At 39.5% G+C, this 24,159-nt stretch overlaps 2 protein-coding genes across 3 annotated transcripts; one reads left to right on the forward strand and one right to left on the reverse strand.

Annotated features, from left to right (window-relative positions):
* The first annotated feature begins 11,973 nt into the window (after positions 1 to 11,973).
* On the forward strand, positions 11,974 to 17,987 carry LOC125522753 (protein tesmin/TSO1-like CXC 5). 2 transcript variants are annotated; one of them, XM_048687786.2, is made up of 8 exons: positions 11,974 to 12,432; positions 13,132 to 13,215; positions 13,874 to 14,051; positions 15,371 to 15,679; positions 15,906 to 15,994; positions 16,337 to 16,440; positions 16,950 to 17,327; positions 17,541 to 17,987. In XM_048687786.2, exons 1-8 carry the CDS (start codon positions 12,326 to 12,328, stop codon positions 17,723 to 17,725), a joined length of 1,434 nt encoding a protein of 477 aa, XP_048543743.2. In that variant the 5' UTR covers positions 11,974 to 12,325; the 3' UTR covers positions 17,726 to 17,987. The 2 variants fall into 2 exon arrangements, with proteins under 2 accessions (XP_048543743.2, XP_048543742.2); XM_048687785.2 differs by having other exon boundaries at positions 11,975 to 12,459.
* LOC125524832 (glutamate receptor 2.8-like) lies at positions 17,735 to 23,945 on the reverse strand. Its single transcript, XM_087533204.1, has 7 exons — positions 23,628 to 23,945; positions 21,028 to 22,364; positions 20,364 to 20,667; positions 19,497 to 19,903; positions 18,820 to 19,101; positions 18,617 to 18,787; positions 17,735 to 17,806 (listed from the first exon to the last, which is right to left on the reverse strand). The coding sequence occupies exons 1-7, from the start codon at positions 23,905 to 23,907 to the stop codon at positions 17,735 to 17,737; spliced, it is 2,853 nt and encodes a 950-aa protein (XP_087389330.1). The 5' UTR covers positions 23,908 to 23,945.
* Between the last annotated feature and the right edge of the window lie 214 nt (positions 23,946 to 24,159).

Consider the following 24,159-nt stretch of genomic DNA (forward strand, 5'->3'; position numbering starts at 1 on the left):
GGGGGCAATCCCTCTCCAGTGGCCATCTTCATCATCCCGGAGCTCTCCATGACGAGGAGGGAGTAGTTCTCCCTCGGGGCTGAGGGTATGTACCAGTAGCTATGTGTTCGATCTTTCTCTCTCTCGTGTTCTTGAGGTGGTACGATCTTAATGTATCGCGAGCTTTGCTATTATAGTTGGATCTTATGATGTTTCTCCCCCTCTACTCTCTTGTAATGGATTGAGTTTTCCCTTTGAAGTTATCTTATCGGATTGAGTATTTAAGGATTTGAGAACACTTGATGTATGTCTTGCGTGGGATACCTGTGGTGACAATGGGGTATTCTATTGATCCACTTGATGTATGTTTTGGTGATCAACTTGCGGGTTCCGCCCATGAACCTATGCATAGGGGTTGGCACACATTTTTGTCTTGACTCTCCGGTAGAAACTTTGGGGCACTCTTTGAAGTACTTTGTGTTGGTTTGAATAGATGAATCTGAGATTGTGTGATGCATATCGTATAATCATACCCACGGATACTTGAGGTGACATTGGAGTATCTAGGTGACATTAGGGTTTTGGTTGATTTGTGTCTTAAGGTGTTATTCTAGTACGAACCCTATGATAGATTGAACGGAAAGAATAGCTTCATGTTATTTTACTACGGACTCTTGAATAGATCGTTCAGAAAGGATAACTTTGAGGTGGTTTCGTACCCTACCATAATATCTTCGTTTGTTCTCCGCTATTAGTAACTTTGGAGTGACTCTTTGTTGCATGTTGAGGGATAGTTATATGATCCAATTATGTTATTATTGTTGAGAGAACTTGCACTAGTGAAAGTATGAACCCTAGGCCTTGTTTCAACACATAACAATACCGCTTACGCTCACTTTTATCATTAGTTACCTTGCTGTTTTTATATTTTCATATTACAAATACCCATATCTACTATCCATATACCACTTGTATCACCATCTCTTCGCCGAACTAGTGCACCTATACAATTTGCCATTGTATTGGGTGTGTTGGGGACACAAGAGACTCTTTGTTATTTGGTTGCAGGGTTGCTTGAGAGAGACCATCTTCATCCTACGCCTCCTACGGATTGATAAACCTTAGGTCACCCACTTGAGGGAAATTTGCTACTGTCCTACAAACCTTTGCACTTGGAGGCCCAACAACGTCTACAAGAAGAAGGTTGTGTAGTAGACATCAAGCTCTTTTCTGGCGCCATTGCCGGGGAGGTTAGCGCTTGAAGGTATATCTTTAGATCTTGCAATCGAGTCTTTTAGTTTCTTGTTTTATCACTAGTTTATATTATAAAAGAAAATTACAAAAAAATGGAATTAAGTTTGCCTCATACGCTTCATCTTTTTAATATCTTTCGTGAGTATGATGGAAAGGAAAATTGTGCCAAAGTGTTAGAAGAAGAATGCATTAGAATATTTGGCACTAAATATTTGAATGATGAGCATGATTGCAATGTTGTTAGTATGAATTCCTTGAATATCCATGATGCTAATGATATGCAAAGCCACAAGCTTGGGGAAGTTATGTTTGATGAAGATGGTATTTTTTGTCCCCCAAGTTTTGGTGAGCAAATTTATTATGATGAAAGCATGCCTCCTATTTATGATGATTATGTTGATGAAAGTGGTTTCGGAGAGGTCGTGACTTTATTTAGTAATGAATCCACTATTCCGGAAGAGGTTCCAATTGATTATGAGAACAAAGTTGCTATCTATGATGATTATTGTGATGAATTGTATGCTATAAAGAATAATGATATCCATGACACTTGTCATCATGATTTTAGTTTTCAATTGGATTATGCCTCACATGATAATTATTTTGTTGAGTTTGCTCCCACTATTATTCATGAGAAGAATTTTGCTTGTGTGGAGAGTAATAAAAATCCTATGATTGTAGATCATGAAAAGAATGCTTTATGTGATGGTTATATTGTTGAATTCATTCATTATTCTACTGAAAATTATTATGAGGGAGGAATATATGCTTGTAGGAATTGCAATAATACCAAGTTTCCTCTCTGTGTGCTTAAAGTTTTAAAGTTATGCTTGTTTTGCCTTCCTATGCTAGTTGATTATTGTTCCCATAAGTTGTTTGCTCACAAAATCCCTATGCATAGGAAGTGGGTTAGACTTAAATGTGCTAGTAATATTCTTCATGATGCTCTCTTTATGTTACAATTCTTATCTTCTATGTGAGCATCGTTGAAATCATCATGCCTAGCTAGGGGCGTTAAACGATAACGCTTGTTGGGAGGCAACCCAATTTTATTTTTGTTCCTTGATTTTTGCTCCTGTTTAGTAATAAATAATTTATCTATCCTCTGTTATGATTGAGTTTTTATGTTTTAATTAGTGTCTGTGCCAAGTAGAACCTTTGGGAAGACTTGGGTGAAGTCCTTATGATCATGCTGTAAAAAAACAGAAACTTTAGCGCTCACGAGAATTGCTGCCATTTTTTATTGGAGAGTGCTACTTAGTTAATTCTTTTTGAAGATGATTAATAGGTAAATTAATCACGTCCAGCAATTTATTTTAGAATTTTTTGGGTTCCAGAAGTTTGCGTTAGCTACAGATTACTACAGACTGTTCTGTTTTTGACAGATTCTGTTTTTCGTGTGTTGTTTGCTTATTTTGATGAATCTATGGCTAGTAAAAGAGTTTATAAACCATAGAGAAGTTGGAATACAGTAGGTTTAACACCAATATAAATAAAGAATTAGTTCATTACAGTCCCTTGAAGTGTTGTTTTGTTTTCTTTCTCTAACGGAGCTCACGAGATTTTCTATTTTGAGTTTTGTGTTGTGAAGTTTTCAAGTTTTGGGTTAAGTTTTGATGGATTATGGAACAAGGAGTGGCAAGAGGCTAAGCTTGGGGATGCCCAAGGCACCCCAATGTAATATTCAAGGACAACAAAAAGCCTAAGCTTGGGGATGCCCCGGAAGGCATCCCCTCTTTCGTCTTCGTTCATCGATAACTTTACTTGGAGCTATATTTTTATTTACCACATGATATGTGTTTTTCTTGGAGCGTCATTTTATTTTATTTAGTTTTGCTTGCTGATTGAATAAAATACCAAGATCTGAAATTATTAAATGTTAGAGAGTCTTCACATAGTTGCATAATTATTCGACTACTCATGGATCTTCACTTATATCTTTCGGAGTAGTTTGTCATTTGCTCTAATGCTTCACTTATATCTTTTTAGAGCACGGTGGTGGTTTTATTTTGAAGAAATAGATGAACTCTCGTGCTTCACTTATATTATTTTGAGAGTCCTAAACAGCATGGTAGTTTGCTTTGGTTATGAATTTAGTCCTAATATGATGGGCATCCAAGAGGGATATAATAAAAACTATCATATAAAGTGCATTGAATACTATGAGAAGTTTGATACTTGATAATTGTTTTGAGATATGGAGATGGTGATATTAGAGTCGTGCTAGTTGAGTAGTTGTGAATTTGAGAAATACTTGTGTTGAAGTTTGTGATTCTCGTAGCATGCACGTATGGTGAACCGTTATGTGATGAAGTCGGAGCATGATTTATTTATTGATTGTCTTCCTTATGAGTGGCGGTCGGGGACGAGCGATGGTCTTGTCCTACCAATCTATCCACCTAGGAGCATGCGCATAGTACTTTATTTCGATAACTAATAGATTTTTGCAATAAGTATGTGAGTTCTTTATGACTAATGTTGAGTCCATGGATTATACGCACTCTCACCCTTCCACCATTGCTAGCCTCTCTAGTACCGCGCAACTTTCGCTGGTACCTTAAACCCACCATATACCTTCCTCAAAACAGCCACCATACCTACCTATTATGGCGTTTCCATAGCCATTCCGAGATATATTGCCATGCAACTTTCCACCGTTCCGTTTATTATGACACGTTTCATCATTTTCATATTGCTTTGCATGATCATGTAGTTGACATTGTATTTGTGGCAAAGCCACTGTTCATAATTCTTTCATACATGTCACTCATGCATCATTGCTATCCTGGTACACCGCCGGAGGCATTCAAATAGAGTCATACTTTGTTCTAGTATCGAGTTGTAATCATTGAGTTGTAAATAAATAGAAGTGTGATGATCATCATTAATAGAGCATTGTCCCAAAAAAGGCCAAAAAAGGTCAAATAAAAAATAAAAAATAAAAGGGACAATGCTACTATCCTTTTTCCACACTTGTGCTTCAAAGTAGCACCATGATCTTCATGATAAAGAGTCTCCTATGTTGTCACTTTCATATACTAGTGGGAATCTTTCATTATAGAACTTGGCTTGTATATTCCAATGATGGGCTTCCTCAAAATGCCCTAGGTCTTCGTGAGCAAGCAAATTGGATGCACGCCCACTAATTTCTTTTGTTGAGCTTTCATACATTTATAGCTCTAATGCATCTGCTGCATGGCAATCCCTACTCACTCACATTGATATCTATTGATGGGCATCTCCATAGCCCGTTGATATGCCTAGTTGATGTGAGACTATCTTCTCCTTTTTGTCTTCTCCACAACCACCATTCTATTCCACCTATAGTGCTATGTCCATGGCTCACGCTCATGTATTGCGTGAACATTGAAAAAGTTTGAGAACATCAAAAGTATGAAACAATTGCTTGGCTTGTCATCGGGGTTGTGCATGATTTAAATATTTTGTGTGGTGAAGATGGAGCATAGACAGACTATATGATTTTGTAGGGATAGCTTTCTTTGGCCATGTTATTTTGAGAAGACATGATTGCTTTGTTAGTATGCTTGAAGTATTATTATTTTTATGTCAATATTAAACTTTTGTCTTGAATCTTATGGATCTGAATATTCTTGCCACAATAAAGAGAACTACATGGATAAATATGTTAGGTAGCATTCCACATCAAAAATTCTTTTTTTATCATTTACCTACTCGAGGACGAGCAGGAATTAAGCTTGGGGATGCTGATACGTCTCCAACGTATCTATAATTTTTGATTGTTCCATGCTATTATATTATCTGTTTCGGATGTTTATGGGCTTTATTAAACACTTCTATATTATTTTTGGGACTAACCTATTAACCCATAGCCCAGTGCCAGTTTCTGTTTTTTTCCTTGTTTTAGAGTATCGCAGAAAAGGAAAGTCAAACGGAGTCCAATTGACCTGAAACTTCACGGAACTTATTTTTGGACCAGAAGAAGCCCACGGAGTATCGGAGTTAGACCAGGAGAGTCCCGGACTGCCCACGAGGGTGGGGGGCGCGCCCACCCCCCCTAGGCGCGCCCCCTACCTCGTGGACAGCCCGGAGATCCACCGACGTACTTCTTCCTCCTATATATACCCATATACCCTAAAAACTTTGAGGAGTACAATAGATCGGGAGTTCCGCCGCCAGAAGCCTCCGTAGCCACCGAAAACCAATCTAGACCCGTTCAAGCACCCTGCCGGAGGGGGCAATCCCTCTCTGCTGGCCATCTTCATCACCCCGGTGCTCTCCATGACGAGGAGGGAGTAGTTCTCCCTCGGGGCTGAGGGTATGTACCAGTAGCTATGTGTTTGATCTCTCTCTCTCATGTTCTTGAGGTGGTACGATCTTGATGTATCGCGAGTTTTGCTATTATAGTTGGATCTTATGATGTTTCTCCCCCTCTACTCTCTTGTAATGGATTGAGTTTTCCCTTTGAAGTTATCTTATCGGATTGAGTATTTAAGGATTTGAGAACACTTGATGTATGTCTTGCGTGGGATACCTGTAGTGACAATGGGGTATTCTATTGATCCACTTGATGTATGTTTTGGTGATCAACTTGCGGGTTCCGCCCATGAACCTATGCATAGGGGTTGGCACACATTTTTGTCTTGACTCTCCGGTAGAAACTTTGGGGCACTCTTTGAAGTACTTTGTGTTGATTTGAATAGATGAATTCGAGATTGTGTGATGCATATCGTATAATCATACCCATGGATACTTGAGGTGACATTGGAGTATCTAGGTGACATTAGGGTTTTGGTTGATTTGTGTCTTAAGGTGTTATTCTAGTACAAACTCTATGATAGATTGAACGGAAAGAATAGCTTCATGTTATTTTACTACGGACTCTTGAATAGATCGATCAGAAAGGATAACTTTGAGGTGGTTTCGTACCCTACCATAATCTCTTCGTTTGTTCTCCACTATTAGTAACTTTGGAGTGACTCTTTGTTGCATGTTGAGGGATAGTTATATGATCCAATTATGTTATTATTGTTGAGAGAACTTGAACTGGTGAAAGTATGAACCCTAGGCCTTGTTTCAACACATTGCAATACCGTTTACGCTCACTTTTATCATTAGTTATCTTGCTATTTTTATATTTTCAGATTACAAATACCCATATCTACTATCCATATACCACTTGTATCACCATCTCTTCGTCGAACTAGTGCACCTATACAATTTACCATTTGTATTGGGTGTGTTGGGGACACAAGAGACTCTTTGTTATTTGGTTGCAGGATTGCTTGAGAGAGACCATCTTCATCCTACGCCTCCTACGGATTGATAAACCTTAGGTCATCCACTTAAGGGAAGTTTGCTACTGTCCTACAAACCTCTGCACTTGGAGGCCCAACAACGTCTACAAGAAGAAGGTTGTGTAGTAGACATCATTGCTAGATCGGTTAATGAGCATAATGTGTCGGCTAGCCCTAGTTTTATCAATTATGCATCTAATTATGCGCAACAGCTGATTCAGAATAATCTTCATGCTTCAACTTCATATACTTTTAGCAACATGCAACATATGTATCCCAACTCCCATGCATCGGCAACCCCACAAATCTATATGCCGTGAACAAGATGATGAGTTCGGTTAATCAAGTTGAGACACCCCATGTAGGAACTTCCAATAGGATGCAACAAAGTGTTTCAACTTTTTATTCATCGGCAAATAACTTGCAGTATGTTAATCCAAACGTGCCGGTGGATAGGGAAATTGGCCATGCTACTACTAGTTATTCGACCAATTACCCTCAAACATCATATGCTACACCTCATGCTACTAATTTTCTGGCACCATACGCAACTGTTGATGTCCATAATTCGGCTCCGCACCTTCATGGTCATGGCCGAATAAGTGAAACTTCTACAGGAGCACAAATGCCTTCACCTACTACCGTGGCATATCATTTTCCCCCAACACAATTACAAAATTTCGGTGACATCTCGTTACCGAAAGAGTCTAAAAGTGTCGGGGGGCAATTCTATCCAGATTGGGTCATTAAGAAAAATCTTATGTCTTTTTGAGACGAATGCAATGTTGTTCTACATGAATTAATAAAAGAGGGGAGGCCTATTAATTCTACTGCGATTCAAGCTAGATTATGCCAAAAAGAGAAAGCATTGGGTGTGGATAGAATTGTCAAAAAAGGTGGTGATTCGGATAACAAAGTTAATTTGGCTATTGAAAAGACCGAATCAAGTATGCCGAATCTTTTCTAGAAAAACAGGACGACAAGGTGTTGGGGAGCTATTCGAAAGAGGAACAATATATCGTTCAAGTAACACAACCATCATGCTCTCCCAACGTGTTTGAAGAGGTATGTCTAGCAAGTGATTTACCTATCTTCCAATTTGGTCGCAACTTTATTGTTGATGCTTCTATAAGAAAAATTCTCATAAGTAATTTTGAAAGACCAATGAAGAAGGGAAATTTACTTGCTAGCAATAAAACTATTATAGAGCATATCAGTCAACCTGTTGTGCCATTTATAAAGACCGATAGTGACCTATTATTGCAGCCAAAGTTTTCCCCATTGCTTTATCAAAATTGCATATATAATTGGGTAGCTTTGCTTGTTTCATACTTGGCTTGCACTTGATCTCAATTGAGACATGTGTATTCTAACTATTTTCATTTCAGAAATTTAAAGCCAAGGTCAAGTTCTTTTGAGAAATCTGATGCTAATATAATATCTTGTCCAAATACATTGGAGATAGGATGCAAAACACAATGCATAGCCGAATGGGGATATTCCAAATTTGAACCATTCATTTGCTTAACTACAAAGCCGTTTGCACACCAAGATTGGCTGGAAAACAAGAAGTATACCTTCAATTCAAGCATGGGTGATCAAATATTTGATTTGTTGCTGAAAAATAATTACATTAGAGTTCTTAATCACCATGCGAAGACATCAATCCAAGGGAGAATGTATTGCAAGTTGCATGATTCGTCCAAGCATAATTTTGAGGATTGCAACATGTTTCGTCGAATAGTTAAATCGGCCATTGATAAAGGACGATTAAAATTTGTTGAAACACCAAGGGATGAGCAGTCTATTCCGATTGGTCCTAATGGAAAAATGTTTTTGAATCGACTGCTTCAAGACGATTCCTTTAAAGATGAGAAGGTAAAAACTACAGGTGATGGGATCAAGCTTTCAAGTAAAGAAATTGTTCAAGAGCACAATGAAAATATTCTTGAAGGAATGAGTTCTATCGAAGATACAATGAAGACGCCAAGGACTGGGGGGGCAACAAAGCAATCCAAAGATCGATGCAAGCAAAACAAAAGGAGATAAATGCCGCAATAAGCACAAGCACAAGAAATCCAAGGTCACTTTTGCACAGTTATTAGATAAATATCGAAAGAACAGTGAAGAGAATGGTGCTCATCGACCGAGTAATGCAAAAGCATCAAGATCACCCCCTAGGCGCAAATCCAAGGATCGATATTGGCAAGAAGAGAATTTTAATGCAACGTGTTTATATCCTTATTTTGGGTCGCCAATGCCAATGCCGTGGATGCCTCCCTATGCTCATGTAGATCGATATTCATCATGGGATAGGTATGATACAATAGCACATTCTCCATCATATTTTAGACCATCTCACCATTATTATGCAGCTTCAAGAAGATCAACGTTCAGTGAGCTGTCATATGTTCAAGACCGTTTCAATAAGAAAGAATCGGTCCGGAGCTCAAGAAAGAAGGAAGAGGTGATCAAACAAGTATATCGAGTTAAAAAAGATGGTCGCAAGAGTGACAATTCAGATTTGATCTTAAATGATAAAGAGTCAATTAAAGTGTTAACATTGGCTACTAAAGGCAATGAGATGAAGCAATCAATTGTCGAGAATCAAAGTGCCAAATCTGAAGAAAAGAAGTTGAAAGTGCACAAGGTAAAACAAGAATTGTCATTACTTCAAACAAAATCACAGTCGGGGTGCTCACTCGGCTTATCGTATTGGCAAAAGAAGAAATTACAAAAACTTAGTGCACACGAGCTCAAAAGGAGAAACATGGCATGGGTTCCCAAAGGAAATAATCAAAACGAGAGTGATGTGCAATGTTCCATTGCAAGAAGTGCGACAAAGGTAAAGAAGGAAAAGAGTGAAAATTATGAACGACCAAGCCAAAGGTTTCAACATCTTCGGTGCACACATTATCCACATTCTCCAACTATGCCACTGATGCCGGTGACATGGAGTTCATTCTCAGGTATGACTGGTTACCCTCCATGAACTTATTTTGATCCATGGATGCAATATAATTTCTTACATCATGAAAGGGTATTACTAAATCATCATACGTTCGATTAGCTTCACTTTTGTTGCTAATTTAAATGGCCGATACACAATTATGGTCCTAGAAATAAAATGGCCGATATATATTTATCGTCCTAAGCACATACAAATGGCCGATGGAGTGTTGACATCGTGCTTAGAACAAACTCCGTGCAAGTTATTTTTCGGCACAAAAGTTTTGCCGAAAAACAGGGAGGCATGTGTTGACACCCAATTTTGGCATGGTAAAGAACTTAATTAAAATGACCTCAAATGGAGAAGTGGTCTACATGAAAGATTTCCGTATTATCGACATGAACATCTTCTAAGTTTGGGCCATCGCTATCCGATCTCATCTCGAGGGCCGAAACTATACTCGAAGTACTCAGATTTTGTATTCAAAGTATTATCCGGCCAATTAAGCCTCCAAGATGGCCTCGTATGAAAAATCTTTCTACATGAACTATCTTCGCCTCGTCGAAATGGTCAATTTTGATATACAAATCATTCCAATCCGAATTCATATGCAAAAGTTACAGCCATCTGAATACAGCCCTATCACCAGCCAAAACTGGCGCGCCCCACCAGACACCGTGTATGATGGGTAGCGCGAATAATAGCCTGTTTTGCACGAGCGATTTGTCCTTTAAGATGACTTCTGATCAAAAAACATTCAACATGAAAGTTGTTCATCTCGTCGAAACGGTCAAGATTGCTTTTGGGCTCGTTTCCATCGAAAGTCGTTTACCACCTCAAAAATTATCCGCAAGGTCCAGCCAATTTAAACCGAACAGTTTTGGAAAGTTCGAACAAAATCAATCCGAATTTGACTAGGGTTTTGAATGTGAATCCAAGCCTTTTCCTTGCACGGGAAGTCCAGCCGCCTCTTATATACCTAAGGGGTGACGATCGATTGAACAACACACAATCGATCAAATCATCTACCACTTTTTATCTTTTATCTTCTCCCTTGTTCTTCTTCTTCCTCGTTCTTCGTTCATTCTTCTTCATTGCAGAGCGGTGAACCTCGAGGCCCTAGGGGCGATCAGGTCGACCTAGGGCAGCCCATAGCCGTCGCGCGCCCTGACGGGGTCCCTCCCGGGCGTGTGGGGTTTCGGGTCGACAAAAGTGCCCACCGGATTGCTTGCGTACCGCGCTTCCGGCCGGGTCTCCTTCGACGTGAGCTGCGGTGCATCATCCTCGGTGTTGAAGGTACACGGTGACGTGTTCGTGTGCGAACAGCCTGTCGAGCTGACCTACCGTTGACATATGAATATCTGTCAAGGCAGATGAACGAAAGAGTCTTAAAAGTTTCCTATGAAAGCATTAATGTTTTAATATCTTAGCGGTTACGACAATGGTACTTTTTCGATGTGGAACGAATCGAGCTCAAGATTTTGTGATATAACCTAATTAAGATTAGATTTTTGGATTGAGTCTACTGTATCTTTCGACTAAAGTTACTATATTTTGCCCGAGTCTACTATACATACCAACTGAATGTATTGCGATTTTTAGAGGGATATGTATGAAATATTTGGGAATGCCATAGAAAAACCATGGAATTACCTGAACAGAAACAATAAAGAAGGACATAAAAGGAAGAAAAGAAAACTAATAGTAATAAGCACTGCCCGAGAGCTCCTTTTAGCAATACATTGGATTTTTTTAGGGTTAGCAATATGTTGGATTATGATAATCTATCTTTTGTTATTTTTGTTGTTTGGCTAACCAATTGTTGCATGCTTTGGTGGCCATTTTTGTATAAAAATGTTCCAGCCAAACAACATTATTGAAAAGACGGCCATAGACGAAACAATATTTCAGGGCGTTATTAGTTTTTTACCCTCGGTAAAGTACATTAACCCACCGAATTAGGTAGGTGCGGAGAAAAGGCGAACAATGATGCATAACGGCAAAAAATGAAGCGTGAAATTTGTTGTTCGTCTTTGGAAGACATAGTGAAGTTGAGATCTGTTCGACGTTATTAATAAAAACCAAATTTATCTATTCTTACCAAGGATCTAATAATATTTATTTATTTTGAGTAGCATCTATCCGATTATCCATGGGACGGAAAATCAATGGCCAAGATCCATACTATAACGAAATTTGAAAGTTTCAGCGGAAAACTTTAGGGCAATATCAAAACTAAGCGTATATCCTTTATCTCTTGAATAAAGAACTTCTACCGCTCAAATGCATAAGTAAGTTGAAAAAGGAAGAAAAATAAATTTACAGCTGACAATTCATACCTGTAGATAATAAATAAACAAAATAAAGGCCGAAATAAAACCCGGTGGTATAGTAAAAAACAATAAATAAGCAGCATCGGCACGAAAGAAAAAGGAAAGTAAGTCGGAATATAACACATGAGATTCAAAAACTTGGGAGAGACCAAACAGACCTCCTCCTGCGTGCGTTGCCCATCAGCTCTTCCTCCCCACACCACCCTCCCCCTCCTCCCCCTCCCGAATCCGCCCGCGGCACGAATTCCTCTCCTCCAAATCCTCCTCGCGCCCCTCCCGGATTCAGCTCCCTGGATTTGATCCCTCCTCTTGGCGCCCTTCATTTCGCCGGCTTCCTCCTCCGCTGTTGAGTCCGGAGTCGCCCAAGAACTCGGGTTCTTGGCTTCTTGATCCAAACCCTGCCAATTCCGCGGGCCAGCGCGCGAGGGCTCGGTTCCGAGGTCCCCTGGGGCTGTTTGGGCGCCTCAATCGGGGAGCCCGCCCGGGGAATCCGTTTCCCTGACCTAAACGGGTGGGAATTTCTTTGATTCGCGATGGAGCCGGAGCAGCAGCACAACGCCCAGCCTCCGGCGCCCCCTGCAGCTGCGCCGCCGCAGCCGCCGCAGCCGAGGCCAGTGGCCCCTATGATGCACTCGGCCAGGTCGTGGCCACTCTCCTTCACGCCTATGTAAGCAATTACTGTTTTGCTTTCACAATTTGAAATCTGCCTCTGTTCTTTGCTCACGTGGTGGCATGAAGAACTTGGCTCGATTCAGGCGTTTTGAATTTTATTTTACCAGTATGATTTTCAAGCAAAAATTGCTCTTACGGAGCCAGGAAGGAATTTTTTTTTTTGAGGTTAGAGAAATTTTGTAGTTGGGGATTTGATATGCTTGTGGACGTGATGCTAGTTTACACTGACCTGTAGTATATTGGACACAGTAGCTAGTGACAAGGCTGTGGTTACTGAATTTGCTATCTGACTTTTAGGGTTTGAATTTAAGTACAAAGATGCTACTTGAAGTGGTATGCATTGAGAAGAACGTTGGCTATATATCATTCACCATGATGCCATGCTTTACTTGCTTCTTCTTTTTTTGGCCTTAATGGGTCTTGTACCTAGAAGCGCTGATGGAAAGAGTCTTCTGAAAATCTCACTGTTATAGTAGAACCAACTCCGTTCTCCGTTCTTAAGGGAAACAAATTCCATGATGTTATTGGTTACTTGTGGAACCACTTTGTTGCTTGTAACTCATGAGTCACTTATTGCTTCTTCGGTCAGATATAACAAATGCAAGCACAATACTGCATCTATAAAAAGTTTGTTACTGATGATCTGTTTTTTACTTGTATTTTTCAGAAAGCCATTGGTCGAAATTAAGAGTGTTACTCCACCAAAGAGAAAGAAGCAGTGCAATTGCAAAAACTCACACTGTCTAAAGCTGTGAGTTCTCTAGCACATGAGTATTTGTTTTTACAATGCACATCAAGTAATAGAAATATTCAGTTTAAGTGAACCTTTGCAAATGCATTACTATAACATTCTATTGTCATGCATGGAAAGTTAGTGTTGTGTTAGTGATTAACTAAACTGTGTGGTGTCATTTGAAAAAAAGGAAACCTCCTGTACCTTTTAAGATATCAACTAGATAGGAATAAGATGATCAATTACAGTAACATAGTTTCCTCCATTTGCCTTTTCCTCATTAATGGAGAATTTGTAGGTAGCATATCACATTGTGATGTGTGTAGAAGCTTTGTGTTTCCTTTTGGTCCAAAGTGATTTGGCAAAAATATGAAGCATAAAATACATTGAGCTTAACTAGTAAGATCAGTTTGTTTTGAAAACAAATTCGTAGGTTCAGCTTTCATGATCTTGTTTTATTTTGGGGGGTCAATGGTAATGTTGCATTCTCAAGTTTATACCAAATCACCACTTTGGCAGTTTTATTGTTTAAACACATTCATATAAAATTTAAGGTTTCTTGTTCTATATGGTTAGTTGACTAATCCCATCCAATTTATAAATGAACTCATTTATTATCAAATTTAATATCTTTTGAATAGAAGGTGCAATCACTAACATGATATTTATTTATTAGGTACTGTGAGTGTTTTGCAGCAGGACTTTATTGCGACGGCTGCAATTGTAAACAATGTGGAAATAAAGTTGAGAATGAACATGCTAGGCAGGAGGCTATTAACAGTACTAAGCTACGGAATCCAAAGGCTTTTCAACCTAAGATTGAAAACGTTCCAAGTGCTCTTAGTGTTCGAAAGGTACATTCTTTCTCCTTGTAGAATGGTTTAAATGCATCATACAACAGTAGAAGTGAGGTTATATAAAATGGATAATTGAATTTGGACACATAAGATATGCTTGTGTCAAGCCTATTAAGCATGCTGTAAGGCTGTAAGTTCGAAGGAATCCTAGAATCAATGCCAAGGACAGTTAGTTTGAAGGCTGTAAGCATGCATGACTATTTGAAGACTATTCGGCATTAACAGTTACTCCCTCCGTTCGGAATTACTTGTCTCGGAAATTGATGTATTTAGAACTAAAATACATCTAGATACATCCATTTCTGCCACAAGTAATTCCGAACGGAGGGAGTAGTTTGTATGAAATGTGTCACAGTAGGCTTCTGAATTACGTGGTATTCATGCAGAAACTCTAGTGGACTATCTGTATCTTAAAGATCATATATTTCCAATTAGCGTGTAATGTTTTTGGTTATACATATAGAACATCCAATCTCTGCCAACTATTAACCAAGTGCAGAAACTAATTTCTCAAGTTTTATGTAAAGATGTATTCGGTTGTTTTTAGTTGCTGCACATGATTTGTTTTTGCCAATCCGATAAAAAGAGGCTGCAGAACAAAATTTATTTATAGAGAAAGTACAGAGACTGGAGGCCAGAAGAAGGAATACTATTCTTGGGTTATAATTCAAATCCAAGGATTATCTCACTGTTTTATCACTCAACTCAATACATCATTATCATTTTGAAAACTGGCTCCACTTCATCCTTGTTTGGCACATCTGTGCCAGACGGTTTATTCCTAGTACCAAGCAACGGTCTGTTTGATGATCATTCCCGTGCCCGAAGGTGTGTAGGCGACCAGTAAGCAGATTTCATTGCAACAGTCAGTAACAGGGACATGTTCATTTATGCCTTTTGGCTTAATCTTAGGCCATGAGTCACTTTCCGTGGACGAACCTTGCGGGTAAAACCTTGGGTATTGGGGCATTATACATTTATACTCTACCAATTTTTTCATTACCGAAGCCAACATTATCAGTTCCGCTTCATCGACCCCGCTTTCATGATTGCTTCCTTTCAGATGGCAACGCTAATAGCTCACATTAATTTTTGCATTATATGTTGATGCCTGAACCGGAATCCCTTTTGTCCTGCCCATCTAGTTAAATTGACTATCTTATGTTCCATATTTTAGTCTGACCTGCCTCTCCTTCTGCATTATTTATTTAATTGTCTTATTACTAAATAATAATTAAGTTTACTGCATTTAAATAAAATAAAATATTTTCTTGTGATTCTTTTTCGTGCACTTAACTAATCTTCGCTGCCATCAGGATGCTGGAGCACCTTCAGTTCCAAAACATAATAAAGGTTGTCACTGCAAAAAATCAGGGTGTCTCAAGAAGTACTGTGAATGCTTTCAAGCAAATATCCTTTGTTCCAAGAATTGTAAATGTATGGATTGCAAGAACTTCGAAGGAAGTGAGGAGCTACAGGCTATAATTCAAGGGGATAATGCATCTGATAAAAATAACATTCAGCAAGCAGCTAACGTCACTCTGAATGGTGCCATTGGATCCTCTGGGTATAAATATTCACCTGTACGCAGAAAAAGACACCCAGAAGACCCCCTTGGTCCAGAGGTAATTTCAAGATTAGCTGGTTGACTGGTTCTGCAACTTCAAATAATCTGACATATTAAATTCTGATCTCGTGTAACACATCTATTTCGTTGGTAGTATCCTTTTATTTCTGCCTGCTCTTGTGTCAAAATCCAGTTGGGTGTACATCCACTTGATCACTGTTACTGATTTTTATCTAACTTCATCTATAAATTTTGATGGCTGGTAATTGTTTCATGTGTTCTAGGCTAACCACTTGGATGCTTCACAAGTTGCTTCTTCTAGTGGACTTGAAGGCTGTATTGGTTATCAGAGTAGATCTAAAATGGTCTATAGGTAAGTAAAAAATGCTGGACTGGTTAATTTGAATACTGGATAACCTCCTTGCAAAAAGAAATAAATGAATAACACCTTGGAACAAAACTGATCCAACTAAGCTCCTACCCAAATTAATATCAACAATGTATATGTCTTTCACTAAAATATTGTTTTCATTAGACCAAGCAAGATAATTTTACTTGTCAATAGTTGAAGTTATTCTTTTACTGCCCGTTCTATAGCTTATGAAAGTAGGTAGTGCCTTGTAAAATTATCGGTTACGAAAGAACAGATGTCAATGCAGTTGTACATTGATACCTCTTTCGTGCATTGCTTATTAATAAATATGCACTTTTATAGGTCTCCGCTAGCAAACACTATCCATCCTACGGATGTTAATGATCTTGCAAATCATTTGGTGATTGTATGCAGAAAGGCAACAGAAACATTCCTGACAATAGCTGGTAACTTCTTTTATCCTTTTCATTTGACTTGGTTATTTTCATAAATTCCGTTAGCGAGCACTCGAATTAGGCGAACTATTCAATTATTCTTGGTGAAAAGATAAAACTACCTTCGTGTCCAGGAACAGAACATCTTTTCGTTTGTTAAGTTACAAATCTTGATTTTTTTTATAACCAAACCTGGCTCCTAAACTAACATGTTAATTGGACACAGATATAGTATTTCAGATGCTTGCATAGCTGTTATAATTAAAACAAGAGTGTAAATATTATTATCAGAACTTCTGAGATATCATTTGCATCAGTTTGGCTGCCTGTTTTCTGGTTTCTCATTAAATAAATGCCTGCATGTAGAAGAATAACTTTGCTTCATCGAAGATATATCTAGTTTGAATGATCATTTTGTTGCAAATTTGAAAGAACTAACATTTTTGTTTAAGCACCTAATGCAGGCGGCAGCGCTGTCGATCCTGATTTATTTTGAGCTAAAGTGTCATTCACATTTGCAGATAATAAAGTCGAGATGGAAGTAGAGAGGGGAATTTACACAAATGCTGACCTAAACAATGATAAGATGAAAAACCGTGAAGTTCAGAATGGTGGTGTTAGTCAACCTGATGTTGCAACCCATATAGATCAGCGGACTGCTGGTGATCTCGAATCACCTTGCAATAACACCCAAGAAGACTATAGACCTGCCTCTCCAGGAACACAGGCACTATTGTGTGACGAGCAGGGCACCACGTTTGGATCAGATTATAGAACTTCATTTCCATCAGCATTTCATGATCAGGACACTCCAGAGCTAAGCGCTCTGCAAGAAAAGACGGTGTTGACAGGGTTCCGTGATTACCTCCGGCTGCTTATCACACGCGGGAAGATAAATGGTGAGAATAATTCTGCTAAGATCTTTCTACCCTTCCATATTAATACTAGTCGAGTAGTTCATATCGACTGTGAACAAAATATTTAGCATCCCATTCTTGTCCAGCATGATGTTTCAGCCCAGATCAGATACACTAAGAAATGGTGCTTTCCATGCTAACAAACTTCACTGTAATCCCTAACGTTTTCTTCTGTTGCCTCACATGTACTTGCAGCCAATAACTCAGCCGGGATGACAGAAGCCAACGCATCGTCCGAGCCCGCTATGGAGCTGGACGCTCGAAGAAACCACGGAGCAACCACCGGTCCCGGTGCGAGTTCCTTTCCACCAGAAGCTGTGGAAAGGCCAAAAGCCCCCGGCGACCCCGAGAATCCGAGAGCAGGCGACCCCTCCGCATAGACCTGTTGATTAGAAGGCCAGAGTCAGCGTGACTGTTAAAGTAGTAGGTTCACCCACGAAATCTGTAATAACAAAGCCACCCTATTCATGTGTATATGTGGATAGTTATAGTCTCTGTTGCCGGTTTCCGGCAACCGGCCCGCCGCTGTAGCATCGGTCAGTCCCGAGGTGTAAAAGTAGGCAAAGATAGAGGTGTCCCTTGTGATTGTGTAATTAATTTGATTGATACTAATGATTTTCATATTCTTTTCTTATTATTTTACTCGTAACGTTTGGAGTTGGCGGTGAGCTCGCTCCTCCACTCTTACTAATATGTGGAACCAGTGATTACCACATGCCTTCGACAAGTTTGTTCTTGTACCTGTTTCTCTGCTATTGATATTGGAGTTAGCCAGATAACAGTAGATGATGAAGCTGTTTCGCAAATTAAGTTATCTACACTAGAATACTGAACGATTTTTTCCCCCTGCAATAAGCTTCTGTTCGATTGCTGTTGCATTGACATGTCGGCGTGAACGTGTATCTGGCAACATGAGAACCTGAATTACGCTGGCTTATAGCATAAAAATTGCCTATTTCCACAAGGGTCCACTGCGCATCCTAAACTCGAGATGCGTTTTCTCCGCTTAAGAAGCGGCATGCTTTTTTTTTAAGAAGAAGCATGCATGAACATCATGCTATAGCAAATACGTGTCCTGCACGAAAAACCAAGCTGTTATGGTTTGAATGGCATGCTAGTACTTATTTCATGCTGCACCAGATTTTCTTCCCTTCTTTGTACACAACATGTACGGTTGTTTTTTTGCACCAAATTTTGTATGAATACTTGCCATAGCAGCATGATGTTAGACATCTCGAGTATAGGGTGTGAGTGGCTTGTGTGCTACAAACTGTTGCTTGTCCCCTGAGGTTCAGAATCTGAGCTTGTGTGCTACAAACTGTTGTTTGGACCTCTGAACATGAGCTTGTGTGCTCTGTGGATATTTCTATCTCTTGCTGGCAGGTGTAGTCAACTGAATCATTCGGCGCAGTATGTCGGAATCTGTTGCGCTTTCTTGAATCCTTCGGCGCGTTTTTCCATGTCCCCGCTGAACCTGATCACGGCCTATTTTGATCCCCATCTTGTGCTTGTTCTTGTAGAGAAACATCACCAGTGTTACCAGAAGGGCAGAAGTTGAAGCAACTCCTGTGACTAGAAAGAGCCCTGAAAAGCTTTTGAAGTTTAGGCTGCTCGGGCTGATAATGGTTTCGTCGTTCTTACAGGCATGCTCATCTCCAATCCACTTCTTTTCTATCTGAATGATAGCATCTCCCTCTGTTATCTTGAGGATCGCCCTTGAGAAGTCGTCGACCAGAGGGGATCGCTTGGGGAACGCCTATGCAGAAGCATGACATATTCAAAATTTCAAATATACAGTACTAACTGGTTAAGTGATGGCTGTTCATTTGATAAATGAAATGAATATTTCATAATTCTTCATAAACATAAAAATAAAATATGTTCAAGATAAATAAATGCTAACTTTTTGCATGCATATAGTTTTAACAATATTTCATGATTCATAAAACAAGTGCCTATAGTGATGGCTGTTCATGACAGTTGTTCTAATTCCATGGGACTAGCCGTATTCTATAAAAAAACGTCGAGAGGTTGGTATCTATTTAAAACAGATTGAGAGCAGCTTTCTAGTTTATGATTCCTAGATGTCTGTCCTTAACAGTTGAGAGAGGTTATATAATGTGCAAAGTGTATTTTGTATAGGTAACTTACAAAGCCAAAACCTTCAGACTTGTAAATCGGTCCAACCATCGTGTAACCTTTGCAGTGCTTAGCGAGGAATAATTTGATGTATGGTACTTCATGTATGGCGGCAGCGATTCCACCATTTTTGCTCCCTTTATTGAGCGCATCAGCAAAATCATCTGGATTATTGTACGCCCGGATCTTGCTTCTCTCAAAACCAAGTTGTTCTAGTAGTTCCCTAACGTAAGAACTAGTACGGTACCCCACATACTCTCCTCTTTTAAGGAGTTCATGAACATCTGTTTCTGTGGGTTGAAGCTTCTGCACTGTCAGCATCGATGACAAATTGGCGGTATAACTTGATGTAATTACGAGAAGCACAAAGACCCATACAACAACAACCAATCTAGACAAAATACTTTCTATCCTTTCCCCTGCAAAATGATGAACAAGCCATCTATCAGCAACTTCAAACAAAACATGAGTACTGGATTACTCTTAGCATGACAGTATATTTTTTCATTTATATACTATGCCAAAAATAAACAATTCTGAGATAAAATTTATGGTAAAATACTGCAGAAATGGTCTTACATTTTGGGACGGAGGGAGTATTTAGGAGAAGAAAATAAACTTGAATTATATACTATTGAAAGTGAGCAGGAACTGGTATATAAGAAATATATATTCTTAGCTGCAGTAGTGTCAAAAATGGTCTTACATTTTGGGACGGAGGGAGTAAGAATCAGTTATTAATTCACAATTTTGTGAAACATCTAGTTATAATCTATCATATATGGCAAACGCAATATTTTTAAAATCTGGTTGGATAGTCTGTCATATAAAAATGCAATACTTTTGTTTGGAAATGATAAATCTGATATCACCACTCACTGTCTGCAAAGAAGGAGAAATATATTGCTATCCCAAGCTGGCGGAAGAATGAACCAGTCAATTCTGCATTTCTTATTCGTCGCTCCAATAGCCAGATGACAATTCCTGTGTAGATGAGAAATACGATGCTTGCAAACCACAAGTCACCAGTTAATGGCTTCAAGAAAATCCATGTGTTCTTATTCGTGTTGTCTTTGACTGGCACAATCATTGCTATCCCAGATTCAGTATAAGGTAGTGTAAAGTCGGCGTAAGATGTTCTGTTGTGCCGGATGGTTATATCCCCAATTGCTGCATCATACACCTGCAAGCATGTTGTTTACTGATGTGTGAGTACAAAGCCAAGTTACTTTTAATCAATGACGTATACTACTCATTGCTATATGAGGTATTGTGGAAAACCATACTACCAGATAGTGGCTTCAGTTACATGAAGCAATTCTACCATAGTAGTACCAATCACATCTAGTAGGAGTATTTGGTGGAGAAAGTTGTTTGGAGTAAACAAAGGAGGGTTTTCAAACCATTTTTTTTTTGCTAAAACATTATCAAGTTGTACCAATGGGAACAAATGCACATGCGGATAAAAAAAACTATCACCTTAAAAGATCAAGCATATACAATTTCTTCAACTTAGTAAGACAGTGAGAAAAAAAATTCTTACCCCAAGAGGAACTTGGTAGACAAAATCATTATAGCTCCTATAATTTACTCCGAGTGCATCAAATGATACATATTCATAAGGGACTGCATATGGTAGTTTCTTTATCGCCTCTTCAAATACATCTATCGCATATCCTGTTGCTGTTATCGCATTGGTGACAGGATCCCTCTCCACCTTCATAAACTCAGAATATCCACTTGTCCGTACACCTACTCGGAGCTTCTTCCCGTTGGTAGGAATTTGCCATCCTTTAGGCACTATATGTGTTTGTCCTGGCCAGACCACTGGGTTGAGATCAGGCATAGGGTGTAAATAGGTGTGTGCTGACACATCTTGATTCAGGTTCCTGAATATTCCTTGCTTTGCTGTCCAGTAACCTATTTCTTTTGATTCTCTTCTAACCACATTAATTATCTGGAATGTGGAAAACTGGAGCTGTCTGTTTCTGAGGTCAAAATCACCACTCAAGCCTCTGAACTTACATTGTAAGATTGCATCCAAGAGTTTTGGACCAACTGTAGAAACACCCAAAGTTCCAACAAAGGTTGAGTTCTTTCTGTATTTTTGCTGCTTCTGAAATGTGGGTCTGGTCATGCTAACCTTTGCTGCTGCTAGTGCCAGGGCCCAAACAGCATCATAACCCCAGAGGCCGTAAATGCTTAGTTGCGACAGTGAGTCATCTGGGTAGTCCTTTCTGTACCTCTTGTTCCATCTCACAGTGAAATCATCGAGTGCCTTTGATATAGGTACATGGAACCTCACACCCAATGCACCATCCATTGCATCAAGAATTGAAGGGCTTAGCGAGTTGACGATATTTGCGATTCCATCCGTCAAAATCCACACATAGGCTTCGGTCATCATTCCGATCTCCTTGGCCTTTTTGAAGAGGATGGAACCAGTGGTTGGTAACATATGCACAATGTAGACCCTTGTCTGCATTGTCATTAGCTTGTATAGTTCTTGCTCAACTTGGTCACTGCTTGCTGACTGAGAGATCACACTGCGATACGGCATAGAAGCTCCGAACTCTTGGAGTGCATCCACCAGGTACGGTATGATGCCTCTACCGTAGTCCGTATCTTCGTATATGGGCACAACTTCCCTCCAGCCAAATGCTTTGATGAGAGCAGCAATACTGTTCACTTGGGCAGCATCGCTTAATGTTGCGCGCAAAAAATATGGCACATGGGCAGATGAAAGGGCAGGGTTCGTTGCCGTGAAGGAGATAACCGGGACTTGACTGTTATTCCCAATATCAGACACAAAAGTGGCCTCCGCGGATTTTTCTGGACCAATGATAGCTTGGACATGGTGATTCTCCAGCAGATCAATAGCTGTGCAATCAATGAAATTAAGAGAAATATTAATTATGAAAGCATTTTTGTAGATTATAGTAGCAACATATCGAGTGCAAGTAGAAATGCTAATGTATTGACCTGGGTTATATGATAATTTCTTAGGGTACCGGTGAATTTAGGGATTGATCAGCATAAAATCCTTGTACAGGTCTGCAACTTGTAATTTTTCGGGACTCCTTTTATATGCATTTAAAAACCCAGAATGGTTTAACACTTGCATTGGCAGTACAGAATGATAAATGCAAAAGAGAAATACTAAAGAACAAGGAAACTACAGTAAAAAAAAAGGAAACTTAGATCCAGTACTTGTTTTCTTTACTCTAACCCCAAAGTGTTCCAGTTATACTATGAGCCAATATTTGCATAGATTTGATTTCACATCTTCACGCAGACCCAAATCTTCCACTTATTCCATATACTTGTTAGTTATATTCAGTGCAAAATCGAAGCAATTAATCCAATTAAGATAAATATAAAATTTCCAAAGAACTAGCCATGGACAGGGGTGCCTGGAAGCTTGCTATCCATGTGCCAGAACCATGAGTTGGACGCGAGATCTTATGGGTTTCACCTCTAGCCTACCCCGAACTTGTTTGGGACTAAAGGCTTTGTTGTTGTTGTTGTTGTTGTTGTTGTAAGATAAATATAAAATTTAAAATCATTTGTGTAGATTATATTGGCAGCATATCTAGTGCAAGCAGAAATGCTACTCAACCGTCAATCCTGTAACTAGAATGTATTGACCTGCGTTATATGATCATTTCTTAGGGTACCGGTGACTTTAGGGATTGAGCAGCTAGCATAAAGATCCTTGTATAGATCTCCAATTTTTCATTTTACAGGACTCCTTTATGGATGTAAAAACCCAGAACTTTTTAAGACGTGCATTGGCAGTACACAATGATAAATGCAGAAGAGAAATACTACCACTAAAGAACAAGGAAACTTAGAACCAGCACTTGTTTTCTTTACTCTAACCCCCAATGTGTTCCTGTTATACAGCACATTATTCATAGTTTTAAATAGACGGCTATAGCGGGCAGGGTGCCGCTAAATGGTCGCCTTCACAAATAGCCCGCTATAGCTGATTTGGAGGCCCGCCGCTATTTTCCATAGCCCGCTATATAACACATTTATTACTACGAGCCAATAGATTTGATCTCATCATACAGACCCAAATCTTACAGTTGTTTCATATACTTCTTTGTTATATTCAGTGTAAAATCACAATGAACGCACCTGCTGATGCAGCTTGGATATTGCTACCACCATTGGAGTCCCTGACGTGGAGAACCAGCCTGGTCGCGTGGTCTCTGTGGTGGACAGCATAGAAATCCTCCATGGCCATCAAGATGCTAGTACGCGACATCTTGCCCAGCAAGGACCTCATATTCAGGATCACGCCAACGTCGAGCGTGCCCGCTTCGCCCTCTGCGGCATTCTGAGCAAAACTCAGACCGAGGAAGAGGAGCAAAGAACACCACGAGGTGATCCTTGCTCTTGCAGCTGTGTCCATCATCCTCGGAGCTAAACGTTGTGCAGAGTGAGCAGTGCCAATGCTTAGCCTTATAGCACTGGTTTTCAGCTCCCGGTGCAGTGGAGATTAGCATTTTATTCTAAGAAGGTCAAACTGCATTCGGTTCAGTCAGCTCTCAACCAAAATGTCAACCTCCCCGTTCTGGCGTACTTCTCTGGTTATATAAGTATATAAAGGGGGAGATGCCTGTACTTTGAAGTGATGGTATATTGCCACACGCCAGTGAAAAACGGG

This window comes from Triticum urartu, chromosome 7A (assembly GCF_056163025.1).
Source record: "Triticum urartu cultivar PI428250 chromosome 7A, HENAU_Tu73, whole genome shotgun sequence".
Classification (NCBI taxonomy): Eukaryota; Viridiplantae; Streptophyta; class Magnoliopsida; order Poales; family Poaceae; genus Triticum; species Triticum urartu.

What these genes read in the sequence shown, in the direction of transcription:
- LOC125524832 (XM_087533204.1), bottom strand. Translation starts at nt 23,907, where the DNA reads ATGATGGACACAGCTGCAAGAGCAAGGATCACCTCGTGGTGTTCTTTG. An exon ending in TCTACCAAGTTCCTCTTGGG is followed by an intron (nt 20,668 to 21,027) that starts GTAAGAATTTTT and finishes ACATGCTTGCAG; the next exon opens with GTGTATGATGCAGCAATTGG. An exon ending in ACCTCAGGGGACAAGCAACA is followed by an intron (nt 17,807 to 18,616) that starts GTTTGTAGCACA and finishes ACACATGAATAG; the next exon opens with GGTGGCTTTGTTATTACAGA.
- LOC125522753 (XM_048687785.2), top strand. Translation starts at nt 12,326, where the DNA reads ATGGAGCCGGAGCAGCAGCACAACGCCCAGCCTCCGGCGCCCCCTGCA. An exon ending in AACATTCCTGACAATAGCTG is followed by an intron (nt 16,441 to 16,949) that starts GTAACTTCTTTT and finishes TCACATTTGCAG; the next exon opens with ATAATAAAGTCGAGATGGAA. An exon ending in CACACGCGGGAAGATAAATG is followed by an intron (nt 17,328 to 17,540) that starts GTGAGAATAATT and finishes ATGTACTTGCAG; the next exon opens with CCAATAACTCAGCCGGGATG.